This window comes from Herpailurus yagouaroundi, unplaced genomic scaffold (genome assembly GCF_014898765.1).
Source record: "Herpailurus yagouaroundi ecotype Mexico unplaced genomic scaffold, PumYag 207, whole genome shotgun sequence".
Taxonomy (NCBI): Eukaryota; Metazoa; Chordata; class Mammalia; order Carnivora; family Felidae; genus Herpailurus; species Herpailurus yagouaroundi.
In genome coordinates, this window is record NW_024412438.1 from 2104419 (window position 1) to 2120430 (window position 16012).

The window sequence follows — 16012 nt, forward strand, 5'->3', positions numbered from 1 at the left end:
AGGACCCGATGATATTCCCCCACGACATCGACGTCGCTAGAAGGGCAGAAAAACAGGCAGAACAGGCTGGGTGTGTTCCCGATGTGGCCAGCCTGGGAACGTTATGGTCGCGTAGCTGTTCTTGAATAATCATCAAATTATCTTCAAAAGCAATCTGTTCCACCCAGTCCTCGAACACGAACCAGTGGTAGCTGAAATCCAGAATGTACTCAAAGCCTGTGGGGTTCCGTTCACTGAGCAGCACCCCTGCGCTTTCTAGGATGCTCTCAAGGACCTGAATGAATCAGCAACGCATCTGCTCTCCAGTGGGACTTTCAACGTTGACCAGATTGTGGAGCAAAGGGATAATGTCAATGAACGCTTCCTGAATGTCCGGAACTTAGCGGCTGCACACCACGAGACGCTGAAAGAGGCCTATGCCTTGTTCCAGTTCTTCCAGGATCTAGACGATGAGGAATCGTGGATAGAGTATGTACTACCAACTCACACTGTGTGAATGATCCAGGAGAATAGATGATCTGTTAAACAGGTTCCTATTTGCTGCTGAAACGAAACGCGTCATTGTTTCTCAAAGTTGATAGTACTTCTTAATCATGTCTGCCTTAGCCTAAATTTAACACTGGTTTTCTTTTTCTCAAATTCCCTCACTGGATGCAGGCCGAAGGAGACAGGCTTGGAGAAGTAGGGAGCAATTCACGTACACTCTGGGAACAAAATTAAGAAACCTTGTGTGTTTGTTCTAGAGGGTTCACAGTGTGTGCGATGTCAGAATGAGACCGCTGGGCCTTTACAGCTTACTCAGATGGCGACCTCCTTGTCCTTATTCCCCATTTATCCTGTGACTCGAAGGTGCCACTGAACTGGACACAGGACCTGCCATGGGTTCGTTACTAACTCTGCTTTCGTTGTAAAAAGTACACTTGGGGAAATCTTAGTAAATCAAATTATTTTCCCGACTTCCCATTTAACCTGCCTCCTCGTGCTCCTCTCGTACAAACCTGCTGATTCTCGCTGGTAATGAATGACTTAGAGGGAAGTGTTGTATATAGGGCAGCATGGAGGACATCTTAGAAAACTTTAGAAGCAATGAGATAATATGATCTTGTCTACGTAGCCCTGTCTTGTGCTTTGCGGCGATGTTCAAACATTGTTCACTTGGAAGCAATCCAACTGCCATGACTCCTGTAGTATCAACTTTTTGCACCCATTCTACCTAAGTCACTATTGATATTAGTAGACAAAAATAATAAAGCCATGAAAGTCAGGTATGTGCATGGCTTCATTGATATGTGTGTATTAATGTTTTTGAAAACCAATCATTAGTGTATGTTCTTGAGCAAAGAAGAAAAGGTGTGCCAGTAGGCAGGCAAGGGAATGAAAGGGAAGGCTCTTACAGCTGTGGGTACGGTGGGGATCAGTACGTTATTTTTTTAATGTTTATTTACTTCTTTTGAGAGACAGCACACAAGCGGGGAGAGGGGAGAGAGAGAGAGAGAGAGAGAGAGAGAGAGAGAGAGAGAGAGGATCCCAAGCAGACTCTGCCCTGTCAGCACAGAGTCAGATGCTTGATCTCACGAACCATGAGATCATGACCTGAGCCGAAATCAAGAGAGTCGGACACTTAACCAACCGAGCCCCCCAGGCGCCCCCAGTATGTTACTTTCCTTGGTGTTTGGATTAAGCCAGGAGCTTGGCAGAAAGCCTCTGGCACCAAATACCTTTGTGGTTACCGGAATTTACCGCCTCCTCACCCCCCAGCCACACGCCCACTCGTAGAAAACCCTCGCTCTCGGATGGCCTCACACGTCCAAACTGCATTTGGGGTTTCCTTCCTTGGTCCCAGGGAGAAGCTGTTACGAGTGAGCTCCCAGGACTACGGCAGGGACCTGCAGGGCGTTCAGAACCTGCTGAGGAAGCACAAGCGCCTGGCAGGGGAGCTGCAGGCACACGAACCCACCGTCCAGGTAGGAAGAGCGGAGGCGATCTCAAGCCCTCCCTCGTGCCGCAGACAAGCGGGGTGAGGCTGCCTCACGCGGAGGTGGCCTGCGGGCGCACGGAGAGCTGGGCATGGAGTTCACACGTGTTCTTCCCTCCTCTGCCTGTTGCCCCCTGGGGACAGAAGGGGTCTGTGCGGAGACCCATGTTGTCCCCTGGAAGGGGCATTTTCAACACCCCACGCACTGTTGCTGGTGTTAGGATGCAGGCTGGGACCTTTGGGAAAACTGTACTTGAGCTGAGCCATAAGGGAAGGAGACAAGTCTGGGTCCGGCTCGGCAGCAGGGTCACCCTGCGACCGTGAATAATCCAGAAAGCGGGTCATGGAGTGTAGCCTGGTGCGAGCACTGGAGATTGTAAATGATGTGGAGGGTCGGAAGGGCTGGGTACCTCGTTGGGGGGAACGATGACTAAATGGAGACAGAGGGAGAGAGAGACCGTGGAGGAGTGTGACATGGGGGCGTGTCCTTCAGAACATTCTGGATGCGGCAGAGAGGCTGGGAGACAAGGCTGCTGTGGGGCGAGAGGAGATCCAGGAGCGCCTGACTCATCTTTTTCAACAATGGGAGAAGCTCAAAGAGTTGGCCAACACTCGGTGAGTTGGGGATCGGACGGAGGCCGTTGTCTTCCTGGATTGTTGGTATTGGGCTTAGCATTGGCTGCTCTCCCCAGCTCCCCGTCTCTGTTGATCTTCAAAGTCCCTGTCCAGATGTCAGTGTTCCATTCAGCTTGCCCCCTTTTGCCCCAGGGAAGAGGCCAGGCGGCTGCCACCGCTACGGCCTCGCCACCCGCCGTCTCCTGCGCTCACGGCCATCGTGGTTGTCCCCGCATGCCAGCCATCTTCTCACCGGGCCGTGGCCCCCGGGTCTGTTTTACTTTGTATGACCCACCCCGCTCCCAGGCTTGGCCCTATGTGCAGCCCCTAGGAAGCAAAGAACGAGGAGTAGATTTCCTCCCTTGTAGCCAGATGGCCAAAGCAAATAATTTCTGCCTATAATTCCATACCTGTTGGCGGTAGGAAGATGTGTCTTGCTGGGGAGTAGAAGGAAACATCTAGCTTTTTGTGGTGCCTTCACTATATAAGAGGCAGCACACAGAATAGAAAGAGACCTTAGCTCACTGACGCTGTTCTCCAGCTGGGCACTCATGTGTGGACGAGGCTCTCTCCCAGCAGCAAAGACTCCCAGGGAGCAGGAGATGCCACAGAACAGGACTTCTGGGGTCAGGGCCTCCCCCTGTTCACAGGAGCTCAGATCAGATTGTCCTGTGCGTCTGCCTCGTGCGGCTGTGCTGCTCAGTATAGTCCCCCGCGTGCTGGCTTCTCCCCATCCTCACTGGGGTTCACTGCCCTGTTGCAGAGGGCTCCGACTGGAAGAATCCCTAGAATACCTGAAGTTCATGGACAATGCTGAGGAGGAAGAAGCTTGGATCAGTGAAAAGGAAGCTATGGTTGCCCGAGGGGGTTCTGGGGACACACTGGCCGCTACTCAGGTGAGTAACAGGCTGAATGATCGATTTTCTTCCCTTGGATTTGAATATTTTCTTTCTTTTTTTAGAAAGCATATTTATTTATTTTGAGAGAGACAGAGACAGAGACAGAGACAGAGTCCCAAGCAGGCTCTATGCTGTCAGCACAAAGCCCAACGCAGGGCTCAATCTCATGAACTGTGAGATCATGAGCCGAGCAGAAAATCCAGTCGGACGCTCAACCGACTGAGCCACCCAGATGCCCCTGATTTAAATCTTTTCTTAAGTAGTCAACATTTTCATCCATGAAAAGAATCGTTCTCCTGGTGGGAGGAAACAATGACGGAAATATGGGTACTCCTGCCAATTTTAAATATGAAAAATCAAGGTCTGAGGATGCAAGCAACTTGCCCAAGATCACAGAATCAATCGGGTGTGAAGACAGGACTCAAGTCTCAATCCCGTGATTCATGAGTTCAGTCCTTCATGCTTACAGGCCTTCCCTCACAGAGGTAGGTTTCCTAAAGATTCCCTCAAATACTAATGTTACGCTTAATTGGAAACATTCTCATGCCTGGCCACTGGTTGCATTTTCCAGAAAATCAAATTTTAGAAGGGCGACCTGGCAGGTAGACTAGTTCTACAACTTAGAGACACCCTTGTGAATACAGTATTGAGTTTTCCAATAAAGAAATGACCAAGTGGTCCATGTGATCTTGAGTTAAGGTGGAGTTTTAGAGCTTTTGAGAAGGTGATCATAAGATAATGATATTCTTGGGACCTTGAGGTCTCCGCCTAGTAGCCTTAAAACTTAGGGATTTACTGAGAAGTCTCTGTGGAGATTCATTCACTCTTATGTGATGACATAAGGGAAGGCTCACACTGGCGATGGAAAACTTAAAACCTGCACGTGGCATGAAATCCCCACCACTAACTCCTCTCGTTTGAAACGTCTTCTGGGACATGTGCACACAGTGCACATGTATGAGTGGTTTAAGCTTTCGTATCAAACATTCCCAAGGCTTTGCTTTTCAAAATCAAACCTTACGTTTTGAGAACTGTAGGTACCCATGCAGTTGTAAGAAGTAATACAGAGAGGTCCTATGTGCACTTTACTCAGTTTCCTCCCGTGGTAACACCTGCCAGCACTTCGACACTGACAGAGTCAAGAGGCAGCACGTCACCATCACCATCTTGCAGAACACCCTCCTCCCTCTGCCCCCCCTTAACCCCAGGCAACCCCTAATCTACTCTACACCTCTGTAATTTTGGACGTATGAAGAATGTTGTATAGATGAACTCATACAGTCCGTAACTTTGGGCAGTTGGCCTCTCGCACAGCGTTGTTCCCTGGTGACTCGCTCAGGCTGTGTGTGACAACAGTTCATTCAGTGCTATTGCCGGGTGGTATGTCATGGTGTGGATGTCACCTGTTGAAGGGTGCCTGGGTCATTTCCACTTTGGAGCTGTTATGAGTAAAGCTGCTATCGATATCCATGCAGGGGCTTCCATGTAAACGTGAGTCTTCCTTCTTTGGGCATAAATGTCCAGGAATCCAATTGCTGTAGGATCACTGCATATTTGGTTCTGTAAAAAAAAGTATGTATGCATAAAAATATAAAAGTGTTCAACTGTTTCCAGAGCGGCCGTACCGTCTTACCCACTCGCTGGCAGCACGTGAGTGATGGCGCCTTCTAGCACATTCTTGCCAAGAGTTGGTACTGTCACCATTTTTTTAATTTTACACAATCCGATAGGAGTGTGGTGTATCTCCTTGTGGTTTCAATATTCATTTCCCTAATGGCTAATTTTTTGTGTGCTTATTTGCTGCCTTATTTTCTTTAGCGTAATGTTTGTTTCCTTTAACTGTTGACCTTCTGTGCTTCTGTGTCAAAAATGCAAACTTTTGGCCTCGCCCAAGATCATGAAAAGCCGCTATGTCTTTTTCTAGAACTTTAGAGATTTACGTGTTCATTTTAGGTCCATTAGCTGTTTTGAGTTCACTGTCGTCTGAGATGAGGCATCGGGTGCGGTTCATCTTTGTGCCTGTGACTGTCCAGTGGCTCTTTGTTCTGCAGGTGTCCCTCCCGGCCAGCCTGTCACTTTCACGCCCACTCATGCTGTTCTATTTGAAGTGCGGCTTTTGTAGACCACATATAGCTGGGCCACATTTTTAAAGCCATTCAGCCAATCTGGATCTTTCGATAGGTACACTTAGACCATCACATTCAAAGACTCGTTTTAATGAAAAGTCTTTGCAGTAACATACAAATTCCAGGAATAGATCTTTATGAGGATTTATTGCTAATAATCTTCACCATTACCTTAAGATACCTATCCACCTAGCCTTTCTGTGTCATCTTGTATCAAGAAAACAATTGGTCCTCTGAGTTTGGGGGTTCTTGGACCCGTATAGATTGGCAAATATAAGAAAAGAGAGTTGCCTACCTGTCGTTGGATTTAGATTTCCTGACCCCAATCGCATATTCTCTCTTTGTTTAACATGTGAGGAGAAGAGAAGATATTTCTGATCAACTTCTTACAACTACAAGAACCATAAAAGATATATTTAAAGTGAAGTTTTAAGCTTTGGCCTTATCAACTTTTAACACAACATTGAGGAGCCTACTTAGGACTTAGGAATAAATTTGAAGGAGGGACACCTAGACTTTATTTAAAGAAGCATGAATTAGATGTGAGGCACCCGAGCTGTCCAGAGTGTCCAAGGGGAAGCACAGAAAAGAGATTGGAAACAGAAGGAGATGGGGTTAAAGAGACTTTATTTCATATATTGTGTGTACGTAAAACACGGCTAAATCAGTCTATCTTATATTGTGGATCAGTATCCAATCTCCATGTACAGTTTCTGCATAAAGATGAAATATATAGTCATCCAATATCATGTAGTGCATCTTGTATTTAAAGAAATAACCATGCCTAAGAACACCTTGTATCCTGAAATTCTTTTGTTTGCAAAATGTGGCAGTTAAAAAGCGTGTTAGTCACACAAAATCCATTTCTTCCTGTGGCCCAGGCTAGTGTGTGGTATAGAAGGAGAAGTGGGCAGGGTGCTTTGGGGACAGGACCAGGAGGAGGCAGCCGAGCCAGCCCAGGCCCTCGTGGATGGAGGGTGGTGGTGGGCAGGGCTGCCTTGTCTGGAAAACACTCGGGAGAATACAAAGAAGGAGGAGACTCACTGCTTCTGGGCTTTGTCCACACTCCTTTCCCCATCCTACCAGCAGCAGTTAGACCCAGAGAAGTTCGAGACTGAGATTCAAAAAAGCTCAGCGCCTTCCTTACCTGCCTTTATGCCCACTCTTAATATAGGATGATACTTATTCTTTTTCTGTGAGATACAGCATTTCATGGAATTATGTACATTTCAAAATGGAGGAATCCGTGTGTATTCCCTTGACCAACACTCTCATTCCAAAGTCCAGAAAAGCTTACGTTCACCCTAGTAAGTTAGAAACAGTGTCACTGTATTCTTTTACTTCTTTCTTTTCTGGTAGGATTGCCCTTTTTGGCAAGTGGAGAGCTTTAGGGGAGGCATTTAGTGGCATTGTGCAGGAAAAAGTGGATGCCCCCCTAGTATAACCAAATTGTTCCTGTGAGTTGCATCAATGGGAGTCAGAATATGGGTGGGTTAGATTGTCCAGGCTTGGATGTGTCGATTCTCACGGACTCATTTCCACAGAGCTTGCTAAAGAAGCACGAAGCATTGGAAAATGACTTTGCTGTCCATGAGACCCGAGTGCAAGATGTGTGTGCTCAAGGAGAAGATATTTTAAATAAGGTGAATACTTCAGGGATTCCAGGCCAAGATCATTTTCCAAAAGGGATTGGTCCAAATACAGAATCACGAGCTGTGCTAAAACCATACGCTGAATTTTATTTTATTTTATGTTTTTAATATTTTTACGTTTATTTATTTTTGATAGAGAGAGACAGAGCACAAGTGGGGGAGGGGCAGAGAGAGAGGGAGACACAGAACCCAGAGCAGGCTCCAGGCTCCAAGCTGTCAGCACAGAGCCTGACGTGGGGCTCAGACTCCCAAACAGTGAGATCATGACCTGAGCCGAAGTCGGACGCCCAACCGACTGAGCCACCCAGGTGCCCCCATACATTGAATTTTAATAATCTCTTCCTAGCTATCTTATTTTTGTTCTGAGCACATAATTATCTCTTCAGTCGCTGTTTTTTGGAAATTCTTATTTCTAGTTCTTACAGGCATATCTCTCAGATTTCCTTAAATCCCCTGTTGACCCTCTTACTCACTGTAAGACATTTATAAACATCTTATCGCGTGCTTTGGTTATAGAGTATTGTAAAAACATAAAGAAGTTCTTTGTGCGCCTTTAGCAAAGAGGACCACACTGAAACCCCTTTGTAATTTGAGAATCATCCTTTGGTACAAATGCTTGTTTTTATAAACTCTCACTGATCTAAGTACTATACAAAGATCCTTAAACAGAGGGGACTCCAGCTAAGAAAGTCACACTCATGCGGCCCCACACAAGAGGATCTCCTAAATGCTAGAGTGGAAGTAACCATCCCAGCACGGATGAAAAATACAATTAATACGATAACTGCAGTCGACCCAGAGGAGAATAGTTACGTATTTGTAATGAGAGAGATGCCACCTTTTTATCATACTAAAGAATTCAACTTCTAGCCATGGACATCCACCAATGTGTATCTGTTCCTTCTCTTCTCCATCTTGGTGTCTCAGGAGAAAAGTCAGCACACGGAGAAGGTAGCCACCAAGATACAGGCTCTGACCGAAAAGATCCCTTCTCTGGCTAAGGCGATGGCTGTTTGGAAGTTGCAATTGGAAGATGATTATGACTTTCAGCAGTTCAACTGGAAGGCTGATGTGGTGGAGGCCTGGATAGGTATGGCATGTGAAGGCCAAGGTCCTTGGGTGTGAGAAATGCTGGTAAATTCCATCGGTAGAAAGATTCTGCAGTTTTCTCACTTCCGGTGAGAAAAGAGATGCTCCCTCATCACTCACTCCTACCCTTTCTGGACATAGTTACACTCACATGTGCATGCATGTGTGCATACACACACACACACACACACACACACACACACACACAAACATGCTGAGGGGTGACTGAGGACCACAATTCCATAAAACACATTTTTGGGGAATTGGTGATTTCGCATGTGATACTCAGAAGGGCAGAGCTATAGCAGAACATTCTAAAAAAAAATAGCGTGTTTGGTTGTTTTTAACTCATGCCTGATCTGCAATTTTCCTTTGGCTTCCAAACAACCCAGAAGTGTTGGTCCCAGCTCAGCTTCAGTCAGGGCTGCACTGCATAAGTCCAGAGAGACCACCCATCAGCCCCCCACTGCTCCCATATTCCAATAAATGACTCACTCCCGGAGTCAGGAGGCTCTCTAATGGCTTGCAGGGAATATTCCTTTTCTCCTTACCAAAGCTGATTCAAGAGCAACCGTGTTTCCCCTCTAATTAATCGTCTTTGCTCTCTAGCTGAGAAGGAAGCAAGTCTGAAGACCAATGGCAATGATACAGACCTCACTGCATCACTTGCTCTCCCGGCAAAGCAGGTAAGGACAGGGCTGCTCGTGGGCAGGTGCCCATGGTGACCACAGCCCACGTGCACGGAAGCTGAACACTAGGATTATTCCATCCCCCAATTCTGTGGTTTTACTGTCTGTGGGACCTGCAATATTGTTCCTCTTTTTCTTCCCCATATGCATAATTTGCTAGTTTTTTTTCTCTCTCTCCCTCCCCTCAGTCTTGCTGCTGCTGGGTGTGCATCATTTTTATCAGAGAACCAGCTTTAGGGTTTTTTTTTTTTTTTTTATTGTTCTCTGTTATATCTTTGGATATTATCCCACTCATACCTTTTTATATCTTTCTCATTTTCTTTTTCTTTCCTTGGGGTTAACTTCTTTCTTAAAAAATTCTCAAGGTGGATATTTATTTAGATTATCAAATATTTAGCCACTCCTTTTCTCATATTTTGATATAAGGATATGAATTTCCCTGTAAGTAAAGTTTTAGCAGCACCTCACAATTTCATATGTTACTTTTGTTATTTTCACTCAGTTAAAATGCTTCTGTCATTTCTAATTTCTTATTTAACCCATTGGTTATCCCATATTGTATTTTGCTGAATTTCCCAACACTTGGAAATGTTCTTACTATCTTTTTTGACATTTATATCTTGTCTAATTCTTTGTTTTAAAAACACACCCTCTATTATTTTAGAAGCTTGGTTTACATCCAGAAAGTAGTCTGTTTTGGTGAATAGTCTATGTCCAGTTGAAAAGAATGTGTACTTTGCAGTGTTTTTTGTTAGCTGTCAGGTTTTGGTTGTGGATCGTGTTGCTTAAATGCTCCATTATTTCTATATATTCTGAAGCTAAGTTAAAGGTTGTGTTGACATTTAGAATTATGAGTCATCTTGATGAACTGAATCCTTTTTATTATGAAATGTTCTTTCTAATAACATTTCTTGATTTAAAGTCTACTTTTTCACAATCTAGAGTACCAGTGTTTTTTTGTTTGTTCGTTTAGTGTTTGCAGTCCATATTTCTATCCTTTGGTTGTTTTCTTTTTTACATTCATGTGTGTATGTTTTATAATTTTTGTTGTTTAATTGATACATGTATAGAATGCAAAATGATTAGCCTTGTAGCTGACACCTGCCTCCCATCACATAATTGCCTCTTCTGAGAACATTTCAGATCTACTCTCTTAACAAGTTTTAGGTGTATAATACAGGAGTATTAGCTGTAATCATCGTGTTCTACGTGAGATGCCAGAACTAGTCAATCATTTAGTTGGAAGTTTGTATCCTATGTCCAGTATCTCCCATCTTCCCCACCCTCCAGCCCATGGCAACTACCCGTCTGCTCTGTTTCTCTAAGTCCAGCTCTTCTGTATTCTACTTGTGAGTGACATCAAGTGGTGTTTGTCTTTGTCTGTCTAGCTTATTTCACTTAACGTACGCTCTCAAGTTTCATCCAAATTGTCACAAATGGCGGGATTCCCTTCCATCTGGTGGCTGAATAATATTCCATTTTATACACACATCACATCACATCACATCACATCGCATCTTCTTTGTCTGTTTATTTGTTGATGGACATTCAGGTTGTTTCTCTATCGTGGCCAATGCAAGCAATTTTGCAATAAACATGGAAGTGCAGAGTATCTTTGCATTTTAGATTGTCTGCTATAAATTTCACAGTGAGGATTGCTTTATTTATCTAATTTGATCATTTTGTTGGAAGGGGTGAGTCTATTTACATTTGAAATTTTTGTAGTGTTTATTTATTGTTGAGAAAGAGACAGAGACAGAGCGTGAGCGAGGGAGGGGAAGAGAGAGAGGGAGACACAGGATCCGAAGCAGGCTCCAGGCTCCGAGCTGGCAGCACAGGGCCTGATGCGGGGCTCGAGTCCACGAGCCATGAGATCATGACCTGAGCCAAAATCAGACGCCCAACCGACTGAGCCACCCAGGCACCCCGAGTCTATATACATTTAAAGTAATGTAACTGATGAGTATTTACTTATGTTTATGATTTAACACTTCCATCCCCCATCTAACCCCTACTTTTTGGTCAGGGACTGAAATGATACGAGACATAATTTCGTTTTGGGGGGTGGGGACTTGCCTTTTTTTCATTGGCTCTTACTCAGGCCTTTCAAGGGTTTAACTAAACGCCTTTCAGGGGGGCTTCCCCTCTTTGCGTTTTCAACTCAGCGCTGTGAGATTAGCAAGGAGCCTACTTAGCATCTTTGACTTTTTGCTACTGTTTCTGCTGGGCTTCTAGGACTCCTGGCCTGTGCAGTCTCGGAATCTGTAGACGCCTGGAGGAGAAAACAGACAGAATATCGAACCTATTTTTCTGTAGTTCATTTTCCACCCTGGCTGCCCAATTCCCCAGAAACTGTCTCTTTAGCCTCCTGAGATTATCAAGAGCTCGGAGCAGCTGCATTGCCCTCAACCTCTTGGCCTGTGCGGCCTGCACGTCATAGGGAAAGGTGACAGAGAATATTACTCTGACCTTAATACTGTTTCCTCTTCTCTAGAATTTTGATCCTTTGAGGTGTCGTTACCTGAGTTGCATTCTGCTCTCTTTCAAACAGCTGATGTTTTGTGCTTTTATCCAGCAGTTATAGTTATTCTCAAAGGGAGAATTAATCATAGGCAAGCCACCCTATTAAATCTGGAAGTTCAGTATCCAGAACTTTGTGATGTTGATTTCAACACCACGCACGCACACACACACACACACACACACACACACACACCATGAATCGTGATCTAACTGAGCCCCACAAGAGGTCTGTTGTCGGTGTGTATACCTCCAAGATCTCTGATAGTGTGCTGTGTGCTACCAATCAGAGCACAAAACCTAACAGAGGATGCAAAAGAGTCTTAGAAAGGATGCGAGCTGGAGGAAGCATTTAGTTTTGACTCAAAAAATGCAGAAGATCGTCCCATGCTCCCGTATTCCCTTAATGTTAATATTACACCTACCCTAAGGTCTGGTTATAAAACACACATCCACTCAAACTCAGCCATACTTCCAACCACAGACATTCACCTAAGTCTCAAAGTTACGTCTCCTTCTGCTTGGTCATCACTCTAATCCTTTCCTAGACCTTGTCTTGTCCATGATAAAAGATCTGGTAGAACCCAGGTGTGACTGGCCCCGGGAATCTGGGTTGTATCTCCACTCACAGCTTCTGTCTGGGTCTTTCCCAGGACACGCTGGACGCCAGCCTACAGAGCTTCCAGCAAGACAGGCTGTCGGAGATAACTGACCTGAAGGACCAGCTGGTGGCCGCTCAGCACAGCCAGACCAAAGCCATTGAGGAGCGCCATGCTGCCCTGCTGAGGCGCTGGGGGGAGCTGCTGGAAGCCTCTGCAGCCCACAGACAGAACTTGCTGGAGAAGCAGCTTCCCCTAAAGAAGGTAAAAAAAAAAAGAGAGAGAGAGAGAGAGAGAGAGAGAGAGAGAGAGATGAGCCATAATCAGTCGTCCACTATCTGTATATTCTATTAGCCATGGAATCCAGAAATAGATACTGGAAACCCTGTTTGGGTAATCTAGAGACATTTGAGTGACTGCATGGAAAGGATCAGAAAGGCGTTCTTATTTTTTTAATTTTTTGTTAGTTTTTTTAATGTTTATTTAAGAGACGGAGAGACAGAGTATGAGCAGGGAAGGGACAGAGAGAGAGAGAGAGAGAGAGGGAGGTACAGAATCCAAAGCAGGCTCCAGGCTCCGAGCCATCAGCACAGAGCCCGATGCAGGGCTCGAACCCACCAGCCATGAGATCATGACCTGAGCCGAAGTCGGATACTTAACCGACCGAGCCACCTGGGCGCCCTGGCATTCTTACTGAACAAGAAGTTATTGGGGTTTTTTTTAGATTGATACGTTGTGTTTTTTGTTTGTTTGTTTGTTTGTTTGTTTGTTTGTTTCTTTTAAAACTGACTTGTCAGTTGTCCAGCTGACTTGAGAGAGAAGCCAGGCACATGTAGTGGAAGAAGTAGGTGGGTCAAAGGGTGAAAGGTCCTAGTGTTTGAAAGAACTAAAGTGACAGGCGGGAGGTAAGGCTGTCCTTGGGCTTTTCTCTAGCCCAGACACAAGGAGCACTCAACCAGTAAAACCTGAGTTCCCACCTTGTGTTGATCTTTCTTGGCTGGGAGACCTTGTATATGTCCCTTAACGTCTCTGAGCCTTGATTCCTCCATTTATGAAATTGGATCATGTTACGACTGTTTCCTGCTGGTCTGTTATGACTATTAAGAGATAATGGATCTGAAAATGCAGTGCAAACCACTAAGTTCTATGTAGGTATAAGTGATGAGAATGTTCTTTCTAGTGGTGGCTGCTAAGGTATTGGATGTTGATCATAAAAAATACCAATAATAAAAGGAAGTCAGGATGGTCAGTGACATTACTGAGCACTCCTAGGCCATAAGTATTATACCGGGCAGCAAGTTAAGGCAGGCAGGGGAATTAGGAAACAGACGCACGGACAAAAATCAGTCAGTCTGGATGCCTAGCTAACTACTCTGTTGGTATGGAACCTACAGAAATAAATCTTAAGTGAAAAATTAAATCAATTTGGGGGCAACTTTACACACATATATGCATTCTAGATAGAAAGATGCTTTACCTTCTGATTCTATTTAGCTTAATTTTTGAACTGCAAAGAGATTTGCTATTTTATTTTCTGATTATAAAATCTTTGTAAAATACTCAGGTGATCCATAATATTACAAAAATAATACGAAATACTTCATACGTTTTTTTTTTAATTTCCTGTATAGGAACCAAGTCAATTTCTCTGTACTGGTCTATTTTTAGCATATACATTCCAAATGAGTACAGGGTAAGATGTAATGGTGTAGTACCTTCGTAATCTCCCTTCCATTTAGGCCAATTTTTTCCTCTTTAAACCAACATATTTGGGGATGAAAACTCATTTTCATATTTGCTTAAGATAAATCTCTTGGGAAGTATAAACTGCTGAGTATGTATGTATGTATGTGGGTATTTTAGAGGAAGGAGAGAGAGAGAGAGAGAGAGAGCATGCGGGAGGGGCAGAGGGAGTGAGAGAAAATCCCAAGCAGGCTCCACTCTGTCAGCACAGAGCTGGACATGGGGCTTGATCCCACAATGCGAGATCATGATCTGAGCCGAAATCAAGGGTTGGATGGCCAACTGAATGAGCCACCCAGGTGCCCCAAATCTATGATACATTTTAAATCCAAAACTAGTTTTGATCACCAGTGTTTGGAACAATCCATGCTATTTCTGTTGTTCAGAAATTCGGAGAATTCAGAGTCATTGAGAGCATATGGAGAACGCCAGACAGTAACCTAGGAGTAAGGGTACAGACCAGAGGGTGGGAGCTGGGTTTAAGCAGGGGCTTCAAGCACGAGCTGAGCCCTGAACAAGTTCTAGAAGGGAGGCAGGAAAAGAACTCAGTACAGACAAAGAGACATCAGAGAGGTGTGGATAGACTGGCCTAGCCCATAAATGATTTGCTTATTCAAACGTTCATCCATGCATTCATGTAACACTGATGTTTGCACGTTCCCTGTGTGACAGGCAGAACTGGAGCACAGACTTCAGAATAACAAATTGTGAAATCGTATGGCTGAAAATGGCCCTCGCTTCTTTCGGACTCTCGGAGTTAAAACAATGCTAAGAGTCCTTCCGCCTCCTTACGTGCAGATGGTGGAGGCCTCGGCTACTCTCAACCAGGGCGCCAGGCCTCAAACTCGCCTGCCCGCCTGCTGAGCACATGGTGCTCGGTGGTTTCCGTTCTGCCCTCCTACAGTTGCTGACCCGCCTAATATTTGAAGATGGGCGTTCTTCTTCTTTATATCCTCAGTCTTCTCTTTTGCTGAGGGGTTTTATCGGGCAAGATGGAGGTGGCTTTTTCTTCTGCAGGCTGAGGAGCTGTTCATGGAATTTGCACACAAGGCTTCCGCTTTCAACCACTGGTGTGAGAATGCCAAGGAGGACCTGTCAGAGCCTGTGCACTGTGTTTCCCTGAACGAGATACGGAAACTGCAGAAGGACCAGGAGGCCTTCCTGGCCTCCTTGGTGGGGGCCCAGTCGGACTTCAACTATTTGCTGGAGCTGGACCAGCAGATTAAGGCCTTAGACGTGCCTTCCAGCCCTTACACCTGGTTGACGATGGAGGTGCTGGAGAAGGTCTGGAAGCACCTACATGACATCATCAAGGTAACGGCACACGGCAGAGACATTCTTTCGCTGTGGCGAGCGTGACCACCTAATTTAGTATACAAGTTGGGGGGCCTTTTGAGAAGGAAAGGACGCTATTAATAAACACGTTGGGACAGCAATGGAATCTATCTAAGAAAATGTTGGAAATATATCCACAGTAAGGTATAGCCCTACGCCCCAGAGCTCAGACACTCTCATGCCTCCGGGTGGTGAGCAGTGATTCAGGGAGGAGAACACAAGTTCCAGGAGGTGGCTGTAAAAATGGGCCATGGAGGGGCACCTGGGCGGCTCTGTCGGTTAAGCGTCCGACTTCAGCTCAGGGCTCACGGTCCGTGAGTTCGAGCCCCGCGTCGGGCTCTGTTCAGACAGCTCAGAGCCTGGAGCCTGCTTCGGATTCTGTGTCTCCCTCTCTCTCTGCCCCTCCCCTGCTCATGTTCTGTCTCTCTCTGTCTCAAAAATAAATAAAAACATTTAAAAAAAATGGGCTATGGAAAGTTCACGAGGTTCGTATATATGTCCACAGTCTCTAGAATTCCCCCATCCAAGGCACGCATTTTATACATACCTCCAAAGTGCCTTTTTTTTTATGTGTTTGTGTTTTTCTGTCTATAATGACATTTATCATAGAAACTGGAGAAGATATTAAAAAGCTTAGCAGAAAATTTTCATGAAAATAGCACCAATTTTAGATGGCAACTCTCGTTACTACCTTTCCCTAAAGGAAGGCTGCTTTCCCTTAAAAGGCTCCTTTTATGTTCATTTAAATGAAAATTTCACCCAGAAAACAA

The 16012-nt window shown here is 45.1% G+C and overlaps 1 protein-coding gene across 2 annotated transcripts in view; it reads left to right on the top strand.

Annotated features, from left to right (window-relative positions):
* The window catches only part of SPTA1 (spectrin alpha, erythrocytic 1), a 65405-nt gene that overhangs the window by 42723 nt on the left and 6670 nt on the right, over positions 1-16012 (top strand). The window contains exons 36-44 of one of the 2 annotated variants that reach the window (XM_040452495.1): positions 260-468; positions 1844-1964; positions 2469-2590; positions 3354-3486; positions 7160-7258; positions 8195-8357; positions 8966-9042; positions 12219-12428; positions 14925-15221. In XM_040452495.1, the coding sequence (XP_040308429.1) occupies positions 260-468; positions 1844-1964; positions 2469-2590; positions 3354-3486; positions 7160-7258; positions 8195-8357; positions 8966-9042; positions 12219-12428; positions 14925-15221 (1431 nt within the window). The remainder of the gene's footprint in view (positions 1-259; positions 469-1843; positions 1965-2468; positions 2591-3353; positions 3487-7159; positions 7259-8194; positions 8358-8965; positions 9043-12218; positions 12429-14924; positions 15222-16012) is intronic. The other variant, XM_040452496.1, reaches the window with a different exon arrangement.